General features: G+C 37.7%; 5 protein-coding genes across 6 annotated transcripts; 3 read left to right on the top strand and 2 right to left on the bottom strand.

The window, feature by feature from the left end:
* Nucleotides 1–102: 102 nt before the first annotated feature.
* On the bottom strand, nucleotides 103–6,284 carry LOC115239890. The gene is made up of 3 exons (XM_029814720.1): nucleotides 5,797–6,284; nucleotides 841–1,065; nucleotides 103–506 (listed from the first exon to the last, which is right to left on the bottom strand). Exons 1-3 carry the CDS (start codon nucleotides 5,873–5,875, stop codon nucleotides 325–327), a joined length of 486 nt encoding a protein of 161 aa, XP_029670580.1. The 5' UTR covers nucleotides 5,876–6,284; the 3' UTR covers nucleotides 103–324.
* A 580-nt stretch (nucleotides 6,285–6,864) lies between these two features.
* Nucleotides 6,865–8,184, top strand: LOC115239899 (protein jim lovell-like). The gene has a single exon (XM_029814732.1). It carries the CDS (start codon nucleotides 6,997–6,999, stop codon nucleotides 8,161–8,163), a length of 1,167 nt encoding a protein of 388 aa, XP_029670592.1. The 5' UTR covers nucleotides 6,865–6,996; the 3' UTR covers nucleotides 8,164–8,184.
* Nucleotides 8,185–8,529: 345 nt separating this feature from the next.
* Nucleotides 8,530–9,887, top strand: LOC115239900 (tetratricopeptide repeat protein 12-like). 2 transcript variants are annotated; one of them, XM_029814735.1, is made up of 4 exons: nucleotides 8,530–8,723; nucleotides 8,786–8,989; nucleotides 9,066–9,458; nucleotides 9,546–9,683. In XM_029814735.1, exons 1-4 carry the CDS (start codon nucleotides 8,588–8,590, stop codon nucleotides 9,611–9,613), a joined length of 801 nt encoding a protein of 266 aa, XP_029670595.1. In that variant the 5' UTR covers nucleotides 8,530–8,587; the 3' UTR covers nucleotides 9,614–9,683. The 2 variants fall into 2 exon arrangements, with proteins under 2 accessions (XP_029670595.1, XP_029670594.1); XM_029814734.1 differs by having other exon boundaries at nucleotides 9,066–9,887.
* Nucleotides 9,439–11,781, bottom strand: LOC115239898 (UPF0415 protein C7orf25 homolog). Its single transcript, XM_029814731.1, has 4 exons — nucleotides 11,286–11,781; nucleotides 10,534–10,966; nucleotides 9,910–10,427; nucleotides 9,439–9,824 (listed from the first exon to the last, which is right to left on the bottom strand). The coding sequence occupies exons 1-4, from the start codon at nucleotides 11,433–11,435 to the stop codon at nucleotides 9,738–9,740; spliced, it is 1,188 nt and encodes a 395-aa protein (XP_029670591.1). The 5' UTR covers nucleotides 11,436–11,781; the 3' UTR covers nucleotides 9,439–9,737.
* Nucleotides 11,782–11,837: 56 nt separating this feature from the next.
* LOC115239897 (zinc finger matrin-type protein 3-like) lies at nucleotides 11,838–16,354 on the top strand. Its single transcript, XM_029814730.1, has 8 exons — nucleotides 11,838–11,895; nucleotides 13,581–14,075; nucleotides 14,246–14,319; nucleotides 14,478–14,630; nucleotides 14,722–14,816; nucleotides 15,013–15,326; nucleotides 15,397–15,462; nucleotides 15,573–16,354. Exons 1-8 carry the CDS (start codon nucleotides 11,856–11,858, stop codon nucleotides 15,722–15,724), a joined length of 1,389 nt encoding a protein of 462 aa, XP_029670590.1. The 5' UTR covers nucleotides 11,838–11,855; the 3' UTR covers nucleotides 15,725–16,354.
* The last annotated feature ends 1,393 nt before the right edge of the window (nucleotides 16,355–17,747 follow it).

Genomic DNA, 17,747 nt, shown 5'->3' with positions numbered 1-17,747 from the left:
AGTCCATTATGCAATATCCCTTACAACCATCACATATAAAAATTCGACAACTAGTGCGAGTAATATAACGCTTTTATATATATATATATATATCTNGGGGGGGGTAATGTTCCTTAAAGGTAAGACACACAAGCGTCGCCGATTGAATACATGTACGTGTGTCAAAGTTTACTAGAACTCATCACACCCGTAACTGCGTATATACTATCAAGAGAAGCGTACATTGCACTCGTTTAATCTCGCGTTTCGAGTTTTGGTCAAGTGCGTCTTTTGTACACGCGATGTGTGCATCTCTGTTCGCGTTAATAACATTTTTATTTTTATTTACGCTATCGGCGGATCGTCATCGTCGTCGTCGTCTCTCGTGACTAGGACATTGCCGTAACGATTGTGACGAAACTGCCGAAATCGTTGCAGCCATTTGTATCGTCTCGCGCCGAAATACAGCAGTACACCGACTATTACGAGGAAGGTTGGTATTAGCAGACCGGCGGCTACGGAGCTACCTGAATAAAATTGATTTGGATTTTAGTCGCCAGCGGTATTGTCCTGCTGATTATTAGTTTCGCTTGCATTTTTTTTCTATCTTCCTTATCATATCAGTGAATGAATAATAACGAAGCTAAACTGTGTTATCTAATCATGTGAGCTAAGACAATTACATTGTCCGTCTCCCAAAGAATATTCTCGAAAAATGATATATTTTGTCAAAACTTTATGTCTGCTAGCAATGGAAGCTCCTTTAAATCTTTCACATGGTCTATATTTTAAGAGCGAAGCAATATTCAACGTTAATTTATTAATTAATTTGCTTCAATGTGTTTTTCAACGTGCACGTACCTCCTGACTCGGATCTATGATCTGGCTTAAAGGTGGTAGCGTCGACACTCGCCGCCGCAGATGTAATTCTAATACATTCCCCGTTAACTAAATGAAAATCTCGCTGGCACTCACAATGCGCCTTCTCGCTGTTGCTGCTTACACGGCATCTCTCATTCTTACCGCACTGCGTGTTCTCGAGCGCCGATACATCGCACAGCTTTAAATGCGTTCCATCGTCGCCCCCTAAAAAGAATCGCAGTCAATACATTAAAGATGAATGAATCGCCGAGAACGAGTTGTGACCCACGCACGGCGCCAACATTCTTTTCAACTTGCATGCGAACTAAGTCGCGATTCAGATCTTCGCTTTACGCGTGCAACTCTATACATATCTCAAACGGATTAGTAAAATCAAAATACTTTTTCGTGATATATCAACATGATAATTTGATAACACTTTATAAAAAAAAACTACAGAATCTTAAAATTCTATTTATAATAAATGTATAAATATAACTCTTAATTAGACATAATGTTTATATTTAAATGATAAGTACGAAAATATTAGATATCAGCGACACGTTTTAAAACAACTCCGGAAATAAGCATTTTATTGCAAAGTCAACAAAGATAAATGATAAAATGATCATCAATAACACGAGTCTTTATATTCGAGTTATATATAATTCAATTCAAAAATTTTAATACGTTAATTTATTCAATTTAAAATATACTGAAATTATCTTCTAAAGAAAAAGAAATCCGCTTTGTTTATTCAACACTAGAATAATTAATAAATTAGTAATTAGTTCATAATCATCAGATCGACATAAATCATATTCAGATAACTGTAAACACAAAGCAATTTTAAAATTGTAGTTGCGATTTTTTTATAAACTCTAACTTGATCTTTGATTCTATATTATTATTTACATTAAAGACACGATTTTATAAACACAAAGAAACAAGAAAAGAAAAGTGAGAAGATTTGAATCATACTCTGGTTACTGCAAATCGTGCCTTAAGTCTTAAGACATTTTTGTAAAAAATTAATCATTCTAAGAACATGTTAAACACATACATTCATTGTTTCAATAAAATATTATTAAAAAATCCTGTATTTAGTACACAAATTTTGTGAAATGTATGTTATTCGAAAGCTTAGCTAGACTGTCTGAATATATTCGCGAAAAGATAAGCGATGCAATTACTAAGCAAGACAACATATATATATCGAATACATATATCGATGATTGCGCATCATGCGAGACTTATTGTTAATCGAACGCGCCACATTTCTTATCCCATTTCGTTATCGCCGACCAACTGTTTCGTTATCTCATCCAGAACAGAAGACACAAAGGAGCACGAGGATGAATGACATTTTCGTAACTCTATCGAGCCCGCGTGACGCATGATTGGCTGAATCAGTTAATAGAGACGAATTCGTTTTATCAGCAGTATACACGGGGGTTAACTGAGGTTGAGAATTAAGCGTATTAAGGGACCTGTTTTTGATTTAAGTGACTGGTGTGGCATTAATTCTATAACATCATTCGACATGATTTGTCTCATTGAAATATCGACGCGGAAATACGCGGAAATGAACATCTTGTTACTGTAATCCGTAAATGTATTCGGTGTAAAGGAAATACTATTTGAAAAAAAAATGTTTAATGTCAACATTGTAAATATGATTTTATAATTCTGTCAGATTTTACATCGACCAATCGCAAAACGCATTAGATATAATTCAAATCGACAGATTTACCAGTGTCAAATTTCGACAATTCCGGAGGTTCGAAGTATCATATTTGGTTTCGATTCGTTTATTGCATTCTCGTAGAATCGCGTCATCACACAATGCGAGGGAGAGACGAACGTTTTTCCGCGATAACGTCGTAAAATCGGACCGTTTGGGTGAACACAAAGAGTCTGTTCATCTCAGGAAGTATCACAGCTGGCGAACCTTCGTTAAACGGCACCAGAATCCGATGCTTTCGTTCGAAAAAAAAAACACTATTCTTACCGCGAGTTAAAACTTATATGTATATACTTATGTGAGAACTTTATGTAACTCTACTCTTTTCTCAATAAAATTGATTCAATAGGATACCAGAATAAAAAAACGAACGAATGTAATCATCACGAGCAAACAATCGCTTGAAATCAAAGCGACTCAGATTCATCATTAATTGCGTACAAAATAGCGACGTTTTATTGTAAAATCTTAACGCGTATTAGAATCGGAATTTACAAAGCAAATAAAAAAGTTGCAAATACTAATATGTAGGAAAAATATTAATTTAACATTAAAGTAATTGTGATTGACGTTTAATGCTGATATCTTTTATACAATTTAAACAATAGCTATCGCATTTTGAAGTATTAAACAATGGATTGATAACGACAATACCAAATGAATGTAATATTCAACGTATATTTCGAATTAAATGGGAGATATAAAATCATATCAGTTTGCTGTTATTGTTATCATGACATTTCTAAATAAATGATCAGGAAATAATCCATCATCGCTGATACAGTAAACAATAACAAAAAAGTATAAAATAAAGTCTCGGCGCGCAGATTTTTAAAGTAAAAACTAACATTATGACGATAAACATAAGAGACTCTCGCAACTCTTATTCGAAAAGAAATATCCCTCGCGTGTTTTCGCTCAATTCCGCGTCAACTATCCAATTTCGTCAGACCGAATTTCGTCACGTAAACGCAAATTCGCCAAAGGATTTCATGTGCACGCGTAATACAATATCCCGCTGTATACTTACCTCGTTTATTACATATAAGGCACACACAAATATATGTATATTCGCGTAAGACAAAAATTCTGACTTTTGTGAAATATATCAAGACATATTTTACATATTTTACTTTTAATTTTAAGGAAATTGATTGAAGGAGATACAAGAGAAAATGCGAGATACGCTCTGTATCAAGACCGATACTGCCAAGTAAATTTATTTTTTTTTATTCTATGATTATATATATATATGTTTCGCGTTATTAATAGTCTGTATATATCTTTTTATTATTGTGTACAAATGCATAAGTAGATAGCCACGTGTAATATATGCGCAATTTAAATAAAACAAACGTATCAGAGGTGGGCGGGGGAAGTCGCGTATTTCTTCGCCTACTGAAGGCGCCTTAAAATATGCTGCGAAATATACGAATCATGTTTGCACATACGAATGCCAGTTCTCTTTCCGACGAATTCTTTGCGTGCATGCTTATATAATCTTCCGGTTATTTAAATTAATACAAAAAGTTTCGCCTGTAACGTGAAACGCGTACAAAAGCATCACTTTCGATAATGGTCGAACCAATACAAATATGTGATTAATAAAAGCGAATAAAACAGGGCCGGATCGACATCGTAAAATCGATTGCAACAGATCCAAATGATTAATATGACTGATAAATCGTCATTGTTTTCGAAAAAAATCTTCATATATAAAAAAATCATAATCTTCAAAATGTTATCTTATATCTATATAAGAAATTAATTTTCTTTATTATAAAACGTCAGAATTAGAGTTGAACAAAAAGCACAAAGCGATTAACTTATCTCATAGAAAGTATCACAAAAATGACATAATGGAAAAAAATAATAAATGAAATATCAATAAAAAATATGCAATGTTTCTTTTTCTCTCAATGCATATGTATGATAAAAATATCCAACTCGTAAGCATAATTAGGAGAAAAAAGCGTTCGATATTTCATAATGAACTTATGCATCACGATGTCGATTTCTACCCCGAAGCTACTAATGATTATGTCATACAAAAAAAAAGGTATATCGAATCGATATGAATCGTTCGGATTGACAACGCAAAACGAGATAAAAAAACACAATCCATCTCCTTAAAGAGAAAATATATTATTGCAAATATATTTGTATTCGTGCACGTTTCGACATCGTAATAATCCGGGAAAATACGGGACTTTTGCAACGAAGCGTTTTAAATTAGCTTTCGTAATACGTTGAATGAAATATAAAAACGCAAAAAGACTTTTAATTGAGATGAATAAGTCAGTTCTAAGTAAGCATAAAAATGATTATTCTAAAAAAATATATGAAATGCATGTTTAATTGGAATTTGATTACAAAAACGATATAATGATATATATATATATATATATATATATTTCTCTATTCATATATATATTTCAACATTTTATTTTCAAATCGTATGTTGATACGATTACGTCAATAGCGACTGCGCGAGCAAAATTTCCATCGATATCTATCTAACTTCTTCGGAGTAACTTGTATTTTTAGTTTGGCTTCGTCAACAACAACCTTGGCCAATTATTTATGCTTTTATCATATCACACGTAATTATTGTAAAACACGATATCGCTAAATTATCGCTGTATGTACTTCCTGTAATTCCTCGAAAGATATACATATAAAAATGCATTTTGCAAAAATTACAAATATATACGTAAAATATATTCGAAATAATTTCGGCAGGAATTGTCCAAAGCGTATTTCCGTGGAAATTTTCCGCGTAGCAAAAAAATACATTCTCGACGCTATATGTGAAATTACCGGAAACAGAAATGCGTCACGTGTTGCAGGTCGATCTCGATTCCGCGTAGCAGCGTGGAGGGTGCTCACTCGTTTCTCGGATCGGAGATTTCGAGAAAGACAGAGATAAACGGCAGAAATGGAGAGATGAAACGGACAGGGAGACAGAGAGAGGAGAGAGAAGTAGAGAGAAAGAGAAAGAAAGAGCGGAAGAGGATTATTGCGACTAAGTTGGGGTGACTGTCGTGGATTAGCTCGGACGAAGCAATTTCGTGACCGCTCGCGCTTTAATTTACCAGCCAGACAACAGAGGCTTGACACAGAGTCTCTCATATTTTTTCGCGAAAATATTTAACGAAAATAAATGCGACGTGCGTGTATATATATATATATATATGTATATATGTACTCACCTGCACGGCCGAGCGTCGACAGGACAGCGAGAATCGCCACGATGATATAGCAGAAAATGTTGGCCTGCGCGGTCTGCATTTTCTCTCGACTTTCTTCCTGTTTTCCTTGCGTTGTTGTCTCTCGACTCGCCGATCACATAATAATAAACGCGGTTATTCAAAGGTCGCCCGTTACGCTCACTCGCGCGTCACGCTCTCTCTGTCGCTCTCGCGTACTTGCCGCCGCGTCGTCGTTGTCGTCGTTGTCGTCGAGAAAACGGAATCGCGTTCTCAAGTCTTAAACACCTCGCCGGTTAAACGCTCAATAGACGCGCGTCAGCCGGCGGCGCATCACCGTTCGTCAGCCGGCCGCCACCGCTTTTCACAGATAAATGCTATGCCGCGCGCCGCGGAACGCGTTCAATCATCTGTTATTAAACGACCATTTGCAATTATCGATGCCAATTGGTCCGAGGAGTCGCCGTCGTCGCCGCCGTTGCCGGTCGACTGTTGGTTTCGTGAGCTTCGCGACTACAGCGCTTCGAGATATCGAAACGCGCCATATTGCGGGAGACGAAGCGCGGGAATTTTTAAATCCAAACATGGCGTATGAAATTATGAGTAGATTAATATTTCCAAATTTCGTTTCTAATCTGATTCAACTTTCTAATCCGGCACATTATACACTCACTTTCAAATATCCAAGAGACGCAATGCTAAATGATTTTTGAAAACACACGGTATATGCCCGATACGATTTATAATCTCACCTGAAGAACAGTGAAAACTAAAGCAACTATTTAAACTAAAAGAAACATTAGGCGCAACAAAGAAAGATCTTTTTGATAGATTGCAGAGTTTAGAGAATAAATCTAACTGTCTAACGCAATTTATAAATAGACATTTTTCAAATATATATATATATATATTTGAAAAATGTTTATTTATAAATCGCGTGAGACATATATTCTCTAAACTGTGCAATCTACCAAAAAAATCTTATATATATATATATATATAAGATTTTTATATATATATACACACCGGACGCGCGCATGCGCATCCCGCTCGCGGGTAGACAGGAGACAGCTTGTGCTTAAGTAGAACGACAACAGCGGCACGTGTGTGTCATGGCGAACGCTGTTGTCAGAAACGCCGCAAATTGAGCGTCTCGCGTCGCTTGGTCGTAAAATCAACGTAGACTGACTTGAAAGCGCCACTATGAAGGAAGATTCCGTGTTGAGTTTCAAATGGCAGAGCTTTCCATCACACATGGTAGTCTCGCTAGATACCTGTTACGAAAAACAGCAGTTCGTCGATCTCTCACTGGTGTGTAAGGACAATACAATCCTGAAATGTCACAAGATGGTACTGGCCAATGCAAGCTCGTTTTTCCGCCGATTAATCATGGCCAACGATCATCCTCACCCGATGATCGTCCTGCATGACGTCGAGGCCGACGATCTCAAAACTCTCGTGAACTTCATGTACTGCGGCGAGATACAGGTAGTTCAGAGCGAGGTTAGAAGGTTGCTCAAGCTCGCCGAGACTCTGGAAGTTACCGGATTGCGGCATATCCCATTGTCAGTACTGTCCGGAGAAGGAGCCAACAACACCGCGAAGGAACACTGCGATGTGTCGAAAAAAACCGCCACAGTATCACGATTAAAGATAGAAGAAGCTAGAAGCTCGTCCAGCAAAAGTACCAATTCTGAACACGAAATAAACACAAAAACGCAGAGCAAAGTAGCCGTGCAGCCAAAGCTTATTCCGAAGATAAATCCTCAGAAGACACCGATTAAAGTTCCTCATGATACGACGAAGAAAAAGGAGGAGATCAGTATAAACGAGCTATGTCAACGACTGGAGAATAGCAATTCCGGTATCAGTATTGTAGACATTAACGATATGCCGAGTACAAGCAAGGGATTGCCGAATATATCAAATATATTACAAAAGAGAAAAGAATCCTCGGATCCTGTGATCAGTTGGCCACGTGTATTATCCACGATATCAAATGATAAACCTCTACCGTTCAAGAAATTACGTTGCATCATGGACGAAATAGAGATTACACCATCGGGAAGATCTATAACTGTACTAGACACTAAACAAAATGAGCCGTTAGACAGAAGGAAAGCTAAGAAGAATTCCAGTGAAGATCACAGTATGAACACAATTTATATAAAGGACGAAATCGACATATCTTCAGACTTGGAAGAAGACGTCGACATGGATCCTCTTGAGGTTGACGACAATGACAACGAAAATTCAGAAAACAGTAAAACGTCTACGCAACAGTTCTTTCCAGAGATATTATTCCATTCATTAAACAAAAATGCTTGTTCTCGTACAGAATTCTCTACTAGAAAAGATTCAAACAGTTAATACAAAATTTCGTAAATTGGAAAAAAATTATGCACAAATCTCAAATTTTGCGATGTAATATACTTTGATTTTTATACCTATAACAATGTTGAAAGTCTCAGTAACTATTGTCATTTTCTTGAATGTTTCATTGCATGATCATACTGTTTTCAAAATAAAGCTATACAAAGCAAAACTTGTTTTACAATCTAAATCCTGTTTGAATAATATTCTGTAAATATTTTTATGCTGTAATTTGATTTAATTAATACATGTATTAGTTAATATTGATTATGTATAAGTATATAGTAATATAGTAGACATAGCGCAACAAACCATAGCAACATTATTATGTTTCTATGGAAACAAATTACTTGATATTTCTTTCTCTATAGTGCATATGCCGGATTTCCTAATTGTTTCTACAATTTTTATATAAAAAGAAATGGATGTGAATATGAAGAATGAAATAAATTGTGATAAAATAGAAAAGGCAAGTCATATTATTAATGACTTAAACCCTGATAAAAATGTAACCGAGGAAGAGTTTCAAAATTTCATGCACCGTGTTACCGAAGTAGGTAGGTATTCATGTGACTGCGTACTACAAATTTATATTTTTCAATAATATTCCTTATTCAAGAAAAAATAGTCAAGAAGTTAGCATCTTCTGATCCAAAGGAACAAGAATGTGGAAAAAAGTTAGCTGATGAAATTTTAGAAAAAAATGTTCAAAAGGAAATTTATGAAGATGAAGAGATAAAAATTAAAACTAATCGATCAATAATTAATAAATATTCTTCAAAGGAGGATAGTTCTTTCAATGATCCAAACAAGATATCGCGAGGTAAGTTATTTTTCGAACATTACAATACTGCCATTAAACAAATGCAATGAATTATAAATTGATAAAATTTATATAGAAATGTTTATGAAGAACATAGAAGATGATGCTAGAAAACGAACTGAAGATCGTAAGATAAGAAATGAACGAGCAGAAACGTTAAAGAGAATTGCAAATGGTGCATTCAAAGAAGGAGATTACGAGAAGGCCGTGACTTATTTTAGTAAAGCATTAGAACAACGTAAAGATTCGTCTGTATTATGGAATAACCGTGCGTTATCGTATATGCATCTCGGATTATTCGAAAAGGCCTTACACGATTGCGAATGGGTGTTAAAACTGAATGATTCAAATTTGAAAGCTCTTTTGAATAGCGCTAAATGTTATTTGAATCTTGGAAACAGGGAGAAGAGTAAAGAATACATACAGATAGCCAAAGAAAGAAATCCTTATTTCAACAAATTTATTAATGGTATTATGGGTTTATTAGTGGTATTGAATATTTTTAAACAACTTAATTTTATATCATTTCATATAACAACTACTTCATATTTTACAGAATTTGAAGAAAATTTAGAGATGAAATTTAACAAATTCAATATTCAGGTAATTAATGATGAAATATAGTAACCTTTTTAAAGGGATAATGTAGAATATTGTTTCAATATAAAATATTATAATAAATTAGCAATAAAAGTATATTTGGTGTCGGCATATACTTTCTTTGTAATTGCCTAAATAATAAGTAATATCAAGATGGTTCTATTTTCATTGCATTACTTTCTTTCATTTCTGATAGAGATCTTGGTTCATGTAAAAAAACTGTACACTCAATGCCCTGGAAAAATGTACAATGGTATCTATATAGTATTAACTTTTAGAAATGTACAAAGAAATTAATCATGTATGATGTATATGTTTACCTGCATACGTGCCGCTCTTACAAATCCTTCATTAGCAGAAACAGTGATACTTTTCATATTTTCACCTGTTGCGAAAACCAATCGCGATCGATCCTTAATTTTTCCGCCTAAACGCAGTTCCATAACTCGACCAGTGGTTATATCATCAACAATTCGAACTTTTTTTAATAATTCGTGAGCCCGCAACGTCTCTTTTGGACCACCGATGACATCAATGATATTCATAAAATTATTACACGCTGTCTGGCAAACTATAAGTTCTTTCTCACGAAACAAATTTTCCAGAATTGGTTTTATGGGACGTTTTCTTTCCATTTCTGTTTGTTGCGTAAGCAGTGGTTCACGATAAATGTAATTATTATATCCATTAGACATATTCGTAACATAAGCCAATAGCGTTGATACATCCACATTCAAGAGTTTAATCTCAGTCGAGAGTGCAGATGTATTTAACAAGTGCAAATCCAAGTCCTGTTTAGAATCATTCGTAGAATCTTTCAGCAATTCCAGTTCGTGTTCTACCTCAAAAAAATAAATATTTATTAGTCAAATTATTTTTTCATATACTGTATATGTTGTATAATGCTTGATTTTCTTTATATATATTTATCAAATTATACTGACTGTTTAAAATCTCATTATCCATATCTATTCTATCTCCTTCAACTATAATGCCCATTTGCTCCAAACGCAAGGCTAGAGGAATCTCTATGCCATAAGCAAAGTGAAATATCACATCTGGTGGCTTATAGTGATATAGATGGCATTTGCTACACATAAGATACAAATTAGCTTGATCCAGAATAGATTTCTGTCCATATTCTCCTTTACCAAGGGATATCAAAGTTAAGGCTCTAGCATTTCTCGCTATAACCTTCACCCATGAAGCGCCATTGTTACACACTATATCAACTTCCAAACGTGACTTCTGATGCTTAAAAGGTCTCATCACACTGACGAGATCCTTTGCGCAAGATAATCTAGCCACTATAGCATTAAGGTGAATCAGATTCGTACTTTGTAAATGTTTCTTCTTCAAGTTCCCTGCACAATGCACCTTTGCAAAGAAAAAGACAAAATTATTAATCTGCTAGTGAAATTTGTGCTGATCTATTCTATCACAATTGATTAATTATCAACGTAGCTTTTTTTTTTCTTTTTTATCTACAGATCACAATAGATTTTATTATTATCTTAGCTGCATTTTTCCGCTATCTTTAAGATAAACTAAATGTATACAGACTTTACAAAACATAAACTAAAAAATGAGAGGAACAAATTTAATTGATTACAATGTAAACAGACAATTTAGTCAGCTGTTTAACGCTACTCAATTTTTAACAGAATCGACAAAAATCTTGTGACAAGTATCTTACTTTTTCTAGAAACTTTATCTCTTGTTGGATCTTTCGTATCAATTTCTCAATCCCATCGATCTTGTCCATGAGCTTCAGTCGCTCGATCATACTGCGGCCGCTGGTGATTTTCTCCTCGAGGCACTGAACCAGCTCGTCCTTGTCTTCCATCGTCGTCGCGGATTCTCCATCGACGATCGAAATCGAATCTTTCCTATTGCACGTGATAATTCCGTGCGGTGTCCAAGAACGTCGACGATCGTAGTGTGCGCGGCCATCTTACGCCGCAGGTCAATATCACGCGCCGCGTAATGTCGTCGGCTTGTGTCAAAGGCGGCTGGAATTAACCTCACAAACTTTTTGCTCCGACAAGTGACAGTCGATGCCGAAGTACGAGTCGCGGTGCGACGTTACGTGCCGTTATAAAACGGTGACGCGAAACTGTGTCAGGTGCAAGACGAGGAATTCGCGCCGCGCCGACACTCGAGCACGGAGTCATAGTGTCATCGCGAACCGCGACGCAAGCCTGTCAAGCTTCGCCGGACGGAGATAATTGTCGCTCGGATAAAATCTCCTCCTAACGCGGAGGAAATGTCCAGCGTCAAGATCATAGAGAATCCAGAAGTGCCGGGTGAGTCGTCCTCGTCCGTCGGCTCCGGAACGATCCCTTCTCTCCCTCGATTTGTTCCGTCGCTTCGCAATAGCGTGCGCCTGTGTGCGACAACAGAGTACAGAATTTAGTGTCATAAAAAATAAAATAAAAAAAAATAAAAAAATAAAAAAGTAATACTCCCAGCAGCCGTGACAAGGCACGTTAGAATCGTGGTATATTTTGTCGGTCCACCAGATATGCAAGTCGAGAGATTGAGCAAATGATGCGGATTTAATCCGGGATTACTTGGAGTGTACTCGCGCTATGAAACTGCCATCATGACACGCCGGACAAGATGATTAGCGTGTATGCATTGACGAGTAAATTGCGCGAGTATCGTATTCCGAGGAGTGCGTGTATAGATCACGCGATATGCGAACGCATAACGTTATATGTATATATAGATCTGACCTGTAGTGTGATTTCCGGTTTCGGTCAAAGTTTTATTAAACATAGTCACGATATTTTCTACCGCTTTATATCGATTCCGTTGATTTCATAAAAGGAGTTTATATCAATTAATCGAGGGCATGTTAAAAAATAGAAATATCCAAATTTCAATATATCCAAAATAAATTAATATATCTTCAAGCTAATATATATATGTATGTGTCATAATATTTCAATAATATTTACGATATATATTTTTTTTTTTTTAATTACAATGTAATAATGTTTCAACAACATTTAGCACAAAAATATATATGCCTTATAATTGTAAAATATATCATAATTCTAAATATAAATGATAATAAAAATTAATTTGCTTAGATTAGCATATTCCAAAATTAAAAAATGAGAGGCTACGCTGTAAAATATATAACTGTTTCGTATATTTGTGTTTGCCAGTAATATTCAAATCATAAAGCAGTTAACGGGCGTTGAAATAAATTAAGCCATGACTGTGGCGTAGACACGTGATAAGCTAAATATATACCACTGTCTGGACGCTCGAGATGTATTATCGGGTGTGAAAACTCTTTAAAAAACGTAATATCGCGTTATTTTTGTACTCAGCCAATCGCGCGAATTAGCGCTGAGTGAGTATATTGCGGGCAATTAAATACAATTCCTTCGTAAATTATAAGCGCGCGATAAGCATCTTATCTTAATCGCCGCGCGAAGCCATAGCGTCTTCCTCAATCGCTTTTTTATATTTTTCCGTAAAACCGGAAGCGATTTGCTCGCCCGCTGTACTTAACGCGATTGTAAATCTCGCGAAATTTTGGCAGATCATTATCGGTTCGCTGTAAATGCTTTGTTGTAATCCGGATGCACTAATAAACTCACTGTCCGATGCGCTTAATCAAAGTTAAAAAACTCTCTTTATTCGCTTTTTTGCTTTTTATTTTACCGTTAGAGACTAAATAATGGCGCGAAATAAATTTAAATAAGAGGAAATAATACAAAACTGTGGACCATATACCGCTACATAATTATTTTACCATGTCGCAAACTTGAAAACTTTTTCTGTAACAAAACTTTGAAAGATTGCCGCAATAAAACAGCGGGATACGATTTTCAAAACAGCTGGCTTTTTTCTTTTTTTAAGCGAGAAAAATATGGTACTGTTCCGGGATGAGGAGCCCATTTTTCTTGCCTCGAGACTCTAGCACAGATGACTCTCGAGAAAGCTTTCGTTTACCTCAATTTTCTCGCAATAGGATTCGAATGCTTTCTGCCACCGCCACCACCGCCACCGCCGCCGCCACCGCCTCCCCCGCCACCACCGCCGCCTTCTTCTTGTTCGAATAAACCCTCGGACAACAACAATGGACAATCGACAACGACGCAACAGCAACGAACGACGAGCGAGAACGTGATGACCGTCGCAACGTCACCGGTAGCGACCGCCAGCGACGGGGTTCCTCCGACCCTCGGTACGTTTCCGAACGTCCTCCCCGTGCCACCGAGTCCGTACATGCTGCATCCGACGATGCAACCGCAAACTCCCGGACAGCCGTCAACCCCGACCCCATGGTGGATACCCACCGACAGCGATACCTCGGACCTTTACGCTCAGTGGTACGATCCGACCTATAAGGGTGCAGCAACCGCGACGGCAGTCTCTCCCGCGGCGACACCAGCCATTGGAAAAAACAAGAGCAAGAATTTTTACAAACGCAAGAATGAGTTTATCGATCCCGCACAGGATGCAGGTAATTAAGAGAGTGGCATTTTGAAAATATATTTGATTTTAAAATCTGTCTGTATATGATATATGAATCTTAAAAAAATGAAAAAAAATGAAAACAGAATTGTTATTTTATATATTTTGTACTGTATAAATATTTAAGAGAACATTAATTCTTTTGCATTGATTTCTCAGAGAAAGTGGCGAGTGCGCAGAGGGAACTGTCGGCGCTGATGAAACCGCTCAAATGTGATCTGTGCAATGCAGTCGTAAGGCTCGGTTAATCATAATCGGATAATTAAAGAATCTTCTCTCTCTCTCGGTTTAAATCTAGTTTAAATTCCAAGAATAAGTCTGCGATGTATAGATCTCTTACGTCGAAAAATTATTAGCATCGTATATCGACGAAGCGAATCGTACTTTGCAGATGAACTCCACGTTGCAAGCGAAATTGCACTATGACGGCAAGCCACATCAGAAAAAAGTATCCATGTTTCTCAATCAGAGCGTTAAAAAACAGAAAACGGAAGATGGCCAAGTGAGCAGTACGACCAATAACGACTGGCAAAACTACTGTGATGTAAGAGGCCTCCAAAATGTGTTTTGCCTACAATTATGTATTTTTACATACATAAATTAATATGTACCTCGCATACGATCTGCATTGCTAGATATGCAAAACGTGGTTCACATCGCAAACAGACGCCACGCAACACTACGCGGGCAAAAAGCATATTAGAGCGGCGAACGGTGGGCCTCGCGCAAGGTATGTACCTGCATATACATCATGTTTCTATAATAATAATTGCGTTAATATAATCCTATTGTATAATATATATCTAATAAAAAATTTAATTTAATAATATTCACAGACACAGAGTATAGCGTGCGCATTAATAATGTAGATTGAGAATTTAGTGCGATTTGTCATAATAACGATAATAAGATGTTGCGTTTCACAGGCCATCAAAGAAGTCGCAGAATCAAAATCAGTACAATCAGGTGGATTCGACGGGTCGCTTCGGAATTGGAATGGCTTTCCAGGCGGACGCGCAACCCGCGCCGACCGCGGCACCAGTAGCGCCCGACGTAACCGCCGCGGCTCCAAATCCGGCCGCGGCTCCATCCATTTACACAGCATCATCGTTCCTCATACCGTTGCGTTGCGACTTGTGCGGAGTTTCGGCCAACCGTCAGGATCAACTGGAGACGCACAAACGCGGAGCTCGACATTTAAGGATGTTAAAACTCAATGGACTTACTGTGCCTGAAGCCGGTAATATCCGTGAATGAGATAAATACATCTTGTGCGATAAAACTTATTGACGCTTTCTATTCCATTTCAGTTGAAAATGAAAACGTCTCCAACGTTTCGGAACCTATAGACTATTCTATTTATCGGACACCATCGGGTAAGGAAATATATATATATATATACGATGTATAGAAAAAATTCGAGGAAAGAAAATATAGTTGCATGATTACCGGAATATTAATGCAACAATGGGTTTTTGTTTTGCAGGCCAATATTACTGTGCACCGTGCAATCTATCGTTGAATTCGGAGACCACGTTTGCTCAGCATGTAGAAAGCAAGAAACATAAAAATCAGTCTAATCCAAAGTTGCCCAACGCCGTGGTAGCGGCAAAAAAAGCCAGATTCAAGAAAAAATAAAACCGCGATAATGATATTACTTTTTAATACAATGACGTAGTGTTTCCCAGCTGGTTCATTTATCCATTTCTTTAATCAAAACTTTGACTATGTTTTTGTTTCCGTATATGCGCGTGTTTCCATTTCATGGACATTGTATGACGAGAAGATCAACGATCTTTGTTTTGCGTTAAAAATGCAATAAACTGTGATAAACTGTTAAACGTTGGAATGTTTTCAAAATCGTAGCCGTGTCTCTTGAGGCGCACGCTATTAAAATTTTCGTACATCGCCGAATTTTATTAAACCGCAGACGGAAGAGGTGTCGAATATTGCGAATTAATGCGAAGATAGATCGAGCGTCGGCGTGACTGATGGGAAACGTAAATATGTTAGTTACGCGGAATGAGTATATTTAAATTAAATACCGATTAACTCTAGATTAAATTTGTAGTAAATCGAGCGCGATGATTTAGACGGCGGCTCGTTAAAGCGCGTCTCGAGCGTCGCGTAATCGTCTTCCACATTTATTCAATTACCGAGGTTAACTCGAACCACGTGATAGAACTATCGTAAGATTCGCGAAATTCTCGCGTGAATGTGCGTGTGTGTCTGCGTCTGGGTACGTATGCGTGCATGCGTGCGTGTGTGTTATACTGCGTAAGATTCGCGAAATTCTCGCGTGAATGTGCGTGTGTGTCTGCGTCTGGGTACGTATGCGTGCATGCGTGCGTTGTGTGTTATACTGCACCACTATGTAAAATTTATGCGTCGTTCGGTTCTATCTCGCGACCTTCCACCGCGTTTTATGGGCAAACAAACGAGCCGAATCCTCATAAGACACGTATGACGGATCAACGTTTTCCGCTTCTTTTTATTGTCATTTATCTGCGACGAATATATCTCCTGTAAAACGGCGGCGAAAATAAAAATGTCGGGTAAAACATGAATCAAACAATAAAGTACCTGTGGAGGCAGCAGCAGCAGCAGCAGCAACGTTTATGATAGGTATCCAAAAATGGCAGTAGAAAACGGGCAACCTTCAAATCGAATCGTCCAGCAAGGAGAACGGATGAATGTCTCCCGGTGTGAGTTTAGGAGAATTCTTGATCATCGCGACGATAGCATCGCGTAATTTCGAAATACAAGTTTTCAGGGCGAATGAGAACTGAGGAAGAAAGGAACAAGTACATGAAGAAGAGGTTGAAAAATCTGAGCTTTAAAGGTGTACTCGAAATACCTCTGGGCTTTAATAGTCCCCCCCGAATGCACGGCGCATCGCATACCAGTGATTTTCTAATGAACCTCGGCAATTTAGCGGCCGCGCTATTCACCCTTTTCGACGGTATCTTTTTGGTTTTCGTAGAAATCTCTTCTTCCCCCCTCCCAGCAGTGCGACGCGCGAGATTAGGATCGCTCTCGCGACTTGACTTGTAGATTGTTGGTTTATACCTGCGCTTCGGAATTTTATGACCTCCCTCGTTTCACGTGTAACGTGTATTCGTTCCGTTTTATTTTCTACTACGCGTTCTTTCCCGACCGGCCGATGTCCCTTTTTCATCTTTTCGTCTCACGCGTTGTTTTCATCTTCGGTTTTATAACCCGGGAGTTACGAAAGCGTAGTCACTTTTGTACTGTATTTTGTCGTACAAACGGAATTTATGATGAAAGAGGTACGCGCGCAAACTTTTCGTCAAATGATGAAACACGATAACACGGTCCGATTTCCAGCCGCTGAAGCGAAGAGAAAAAACAAATTAATCTGTGACGCGGCGGAGATTTTAAGGAACGTATAAAGCCATTAATCGTCCGCCCTGAATTCCGATGGAATTCGTCTCGATGACTGGAGAGAATTTCTGAGAAGCCTCGGGTCAGAGTAAAGAGTCTCTTCCACCTGCAACGGGCAGTAGCGGTGCAACCAGACGCCGTGAAAAAATCAATCGATCGACCGACCAACCGATCGCTCCTCTTCGTGGCCCTCCCCCCTTTTCCCGTTCTCAAGGCTCCGCGATCGGCTCCTTGTTGTTCTCTCTCGGACTCGGCT

This window comes from Formica exsecta, unplaced genomic scaffold (assembly GCF_003651465.1).
Source record: "Formica exsecta isolate Colony F162 unplaced genomic scaffold, ASM365146v1 scaffold4, whole genome shotgun sequence".
NCBI lineage: Eukaryota > Metazoa > Arthropoda > Insecta > Hymenoptera > Formicidae > Formica > Formica exsecta.
The sequence above is the reverse complement of the archived record's forward strand: the minus strand, read 5'-3'. Positions and strand labels throughout refer to the sequence as shown.